Source organism: Nicotiana tomentosiformis, chromosome 4 (assembly GCF_000390325.3).
Source record: "Nicotiana tomentosiformis chromosome 4, ASM39032v3, whole genome shotgun sequence".
Lineage (NCBI taxonomy): Eukaryota > Viridiplantae > Streptophyta > Magnoliopsida > Solanales > Solanaceae > Nicotiana > Nicotiana tomentosiformis.
The window spans coordinates 3,320,655-3,325,263 of NC_090815.1; the positions used below are offsets into that span (position 1 = coordinate 3,320,655).

At 33.7% G+C, this 4,609-nt stretch overlaps 1 protein-coding gene across 1 annotated transcript; it reads right to left on the reverse strand.

The window, feature by feature from the left end:
• Nucleotides 1–2,436: 2,436 nt before the first annotated feature.
• LOC104095309 (protein MIZU-KUSSEI 1-like) lies at nt 2,437–3,818 on the reverse strand. The gene has a single exon (XM_009601409.4). It carries the CDS (start codon nt 3,502–3,504, stop codon nt 2,659–2,661), a length of 846 nt encoding a protein of 281 aa, XP_009599704.1. The 5' UTR covers nt 3,505–3,818; the 3' UTR covers nt 2,437–2,658.
• Between the last annotated feature and the right edge of the window lie 791 nt (nt 3,819–4,609).

Sequence of the window (4,609 nt, forward strand, 5' to 3'; positions counted from 1 at the left end):
GTGCCAACATTGATATAATAGAATAGCCGAGATGCACATAAATTAATCAAAATTTTACTATTTTTTAAAAAGAAATGTTAAACTAGCTCATCCTCCTCATCTATTTTATCTCCAATGAATCTCGTTCATATATTGACGTTGAATTATTTGGTATTATCTTCAAAGGCATATGCAGCGCATATCTTGGAAAGATTATTACTTTTATTAATAGGAAGACAAAGGTAATTCATTTCCCATTTTTCCACTTCTTTGCCACGATCTTTCCTCAAACTCCAATTGCGAATGCAACAAAAATAAAAAAAATAAAATAAAAATCACTTGACAACCTAATTTAAAAGCACAATAATTACAATTTTTAAAGTTTTCAACTCCTACCTAATCCTCCTATCCCAAATTAGTGATTATGGAGGTGAATTTTTAATTAACTATACATGTTGACTTCGAAAGATGTAATGTTATTGGAGTCTATATGAATGTGTTTTTGAATATAGCTAGTTATATTTTCGTGTTTGTATATACGTATATAGTTTAAGTCGAAGATAATGGATTGAGGTTGCATTCAATGTTGCAAAACTGTAGCTGTCTCGGGATTGATATATCTAACTAGTTATGAGATTTATTTTTATTTTGCTTTTGGTAAAATGGCTGGATATATAATTGTACGTACACCTCAAATTTTGCACTATTAAAATCACTCACAAATTATTAATGGAAGGCAACTATTTTTGTAATGTTTTTGTTCTTCTTTTTTTCCTTTTTCTTTTGGGAGAGGAATACAACGTTTATTGTTCATTGTTTTGTTGACAATAATCCATCACTATACCAAAGCAGTCTTTTACGGCTTTTAGGTCTTACTTTGAGGAAAGTGCAATCTTTAACAATAGATAATTTACCAAGAAAAAGTCCACATTAGAACACTTAGCTTTATTTATCTTAAATTGGTCATATCAACTCACTTTTATTTTAGTGAAAATATCTTGTTATGTTTCCTAAATAATTACATTTTGTGAGTTTTTTCCAAGAACCGATAAAATTCTGTTTTAGAAACTTGATCCGTATTGCGTATATTGAAGCAAAATGGCAAGGTGTTGAATACATTATCATGTTTTTTAGTAATATAATGTTCGGATTCACTAACTTATTATTTTTCATTAATACATGGAACGAGTATCTTCTCCCACTAAAATTTACGAAGAATAAGGTAGTAAAATATGTATATGTCAAGATGTTGTTGGCAATATATATTACCTAACTCTATATTTCATAAGCTCAAGGGCTAATTAACATCGACTGGTAACTTTTTTTTGTTGCCTCAATGATTACATATATATACATTTTCTTGGCTCGTAACAGGCATAAACCCCACATATAATGATCAATCTTTGGCGTTTTCTTCACTTATAACATTAGGTTAGAGAAAGAATTGTTAGTCCCGCCAATATTGTTGTATTTGTAAATAATAATTCTGGTAAATATAAGTTATCGTAATGAAACAGTAATTAATTCGAGCTCACTGAATTCACCGTGTTTCCTTAAGGAATTTAATCCCCTCCTAGTACCCAAAGTTATGGATTATTTCCTCCCAGGATAGAACGAATCACAAAGTTGAGCGTTAGGTGTGTTTTTCTTCAACAGCTGAAGCACATATTTATAGCAGTCAGCTTTGCTATTGCAGCTGGTGGTCACAAATGCGGATAATCTTATGTTAATATTTACTATTACAAATCCGAAGCCGAAGCCGAGCCGAGCGACGAGGACGGCGCGAGGCTTGCTTTCTTCTTAACTTTTTAAGAGCTACAAGAAGAGCAATTATATATATACCCACCAAAATTTTTTTCCTCTTCCAATATGGGACAATGTCTCATTGTCAATAGGGGAAAACTTAAAATTTTACTCAAAAATTTCATTTTCCCACCATTTCCCATTCACCCTCATTTTAAGACTATTTTATCTTAAATAACAAAAACCTCAACAATAATAAAGATTTGTCTAATTATAACTTTGAGTATAATCCATTAATTCAAAGTGATTAATTCAAATTCTATTCTACGCATCTATACCATCCGTTTGTAACTAACAGAACTTTAGGAGTGAAACACATTAAGAAACATAAGATCGGATAAAAACACTTATACGCACTTGATATTAGCAATAAGAAAATTAGTTTGGTATAAACACCGACTTGATATAGGTAATAAGTACTTTACAGAATATCTATCGATCTTGAACACAAAAATTTCCCCATTAGTTAATAATATAATAATAAGTAAATATTTTTCACAACCTTGAACCTAACTATAAGCTAGCACTCTCTTTGGTATCCTTTGTTGGTTTAATGTATAAACATATACAGCTATACATGATTTACTCAAATTAGACGATAAATAATATGTAAGTATCATTAGCCGCTTCAATATACATAAAAATTAAAAGGGATAAATAAATAAAAAGGCATGCATATATGGGGCCATGCAATATACATAAGATAAGTTAGACAACGTACAAAATCACTAAACAACATTTCATATACCTAATTAAACACACTATAATCAAAATGAAATACTCAAAAACATCACAGATATACTATCATTTTTCCTTTTTCTGTTCTTTAATTTCCATATCTTTTTTCTTCCTTTTAATTTCTTCTATTTCTTTTCTTCATATCCTAAGTAGAAAAATACTAAGTTCAGGACCTCCATTACCATCTGGATTCATCATATAAAAAGCTTCTGAGTCACGACTACCCACAACTCGTTCAAATTTAGCTCTCATATACAGCAACTCACCTTCCGCCGCACTAATTTTCCGGCCGTCGTCCACCACCGGAATCACTCCGGCACCGACGGACACGCTCTGCACGGTACCAAGCACGTGCCAATCCGAATCAGTACACGCGCGTGAAAGCGCGTGCCCACACTTCCTCCCGTTACAGTACATAGTCCACATGGGCTCCTGAAAAAGTTCCACGCGCCGCCGCCTTCCACCTCCCCGCGCCGCCGTTTGCGGAGGCACCACCATTTTCTCGCATTCTAACGCTATCCTCACGAGCCCAGATGACATCTCCTTCACTAAAGACGACGTGGAAATTGCGAGCTCGATTAAGAGTACCGGTTCTGATTTCGGATCGTCTTGAACGGCGAAGCTGACGTGTCCTCTCCGGTGACCAAATAGGGTTCCGGTGACTTTCCGGCCAAGAGACGGCGTAATGGAAAATTGGGTCGGGAGATTAAGCCACTTGCATGCAGGGAGTATAGTGGGAAATGAGATGATACTGATTAGTGACTTAATTAGAGCTGAAACTCCAATTCTTGTTTTGGTTATTCGATTAATATTTGTTGATGAGGTGGAGCTTCCATTTTTTGGAACAAGAGATTTATCTGAAAAACTCTCATTTGGATCATGGTTTATAGAAGTTGATCTTGGATAAGTGGAAGGAATGATTTTCTTGGAGTTTTTGCAGCTGCTTGTTCTTGAAAGAGCACCAAAAGGTGGTTGTTGTCTCATTGTATTAACCAAAAAAATGAGACAAAATTGAAATTCTATACACACTTGTAGGTATTGAAAAAAAGATTTTGATGCAATTTTGAAGAACCAAGAATATAGTAGTAAGCTTCTTTTCTACTACAACTCCAAAATGATATCAAGTCTCAAGAAAACAAGAAATGTTTTTTTGAGGTATTTTGGCTACTAAAAAAGAGATTTTTGTGGGCATGTAGTTTAGCTAATGATCAAAAGCCAAGTTTTTAGTACAAAACAAGAAAGGGCAAAAAGCAAAAAAGGGTGTCTTTAGGTTAAGTGGGGGTAGAGTTTTTTTTTTTTTGTGGGGGGGGGGGGGGGGGGGGTTATTTTTTCTCGGCGAAAGGAACAAGAACAAGAGGAGAAGAGAAGTATTTTAGTAGTAAAATATTTTTACCACCTATACGCTTTAGTAATGAAATATTTTTCGCTCAAAAGAGAAAACAATAAGAATTGAACTGACACTTATTATATAAAATTTCACCAGCTATAAATTTTAGTGGTTGAATAGTTTTGATCACAAGAAACACAAAGAATAATGAGTAATATTGATCCTTTTAGCTATGAAAAAGCAAGTGGAAACTATAGGGATTTTTGGTTGTTTTAATAGTAATATTCTCAAAATGAAGAAAAATGTTAAAGATAATAGAGGAGAAAGGGAGGCCGACAAGGTGATGATGAGTGTTTTGAAAGTGGCTAAAAAATAAAGGGAAACTATAGAGGTTTGTGCTGTTTGTGAAATGATTGTGATCATTTTTTTGCATTCATGCCCTCTCATATTTATATACAAATTTTGTTTTATTTTTTTAAATTAAGGATAATGATTTGGTGGTCCTGCGGAGCATGATTAAGATTACACGTGTAGCCTTTCTTTGATTGTAATTTTTCGAAAAACTTTCCATCTTTTTATCCAAGCGTGATTCTGATAAAAAGGAGTGGCTATTGTATGAAATAGACGGTCTAGATTGGCTGATGAAGATTAGATGTTGTATGTTGTATCTGAAATTCATTAGACTTGTGAGGTAGAAAGTCAATGCAAGCAAGGACGAGATAACACAGCCCTACACCTTTCAATAACTAAAACAAGCAGCTA

Coding starts and splice junctions, on each gene's coding strand:
- LOC104095309 (XM_009601409.4), bottom strand. CDS start 3,504: ATGAGACAACAACCACCTTTTGGTGCTCTTTCAAGAACAAGCAGCTGC.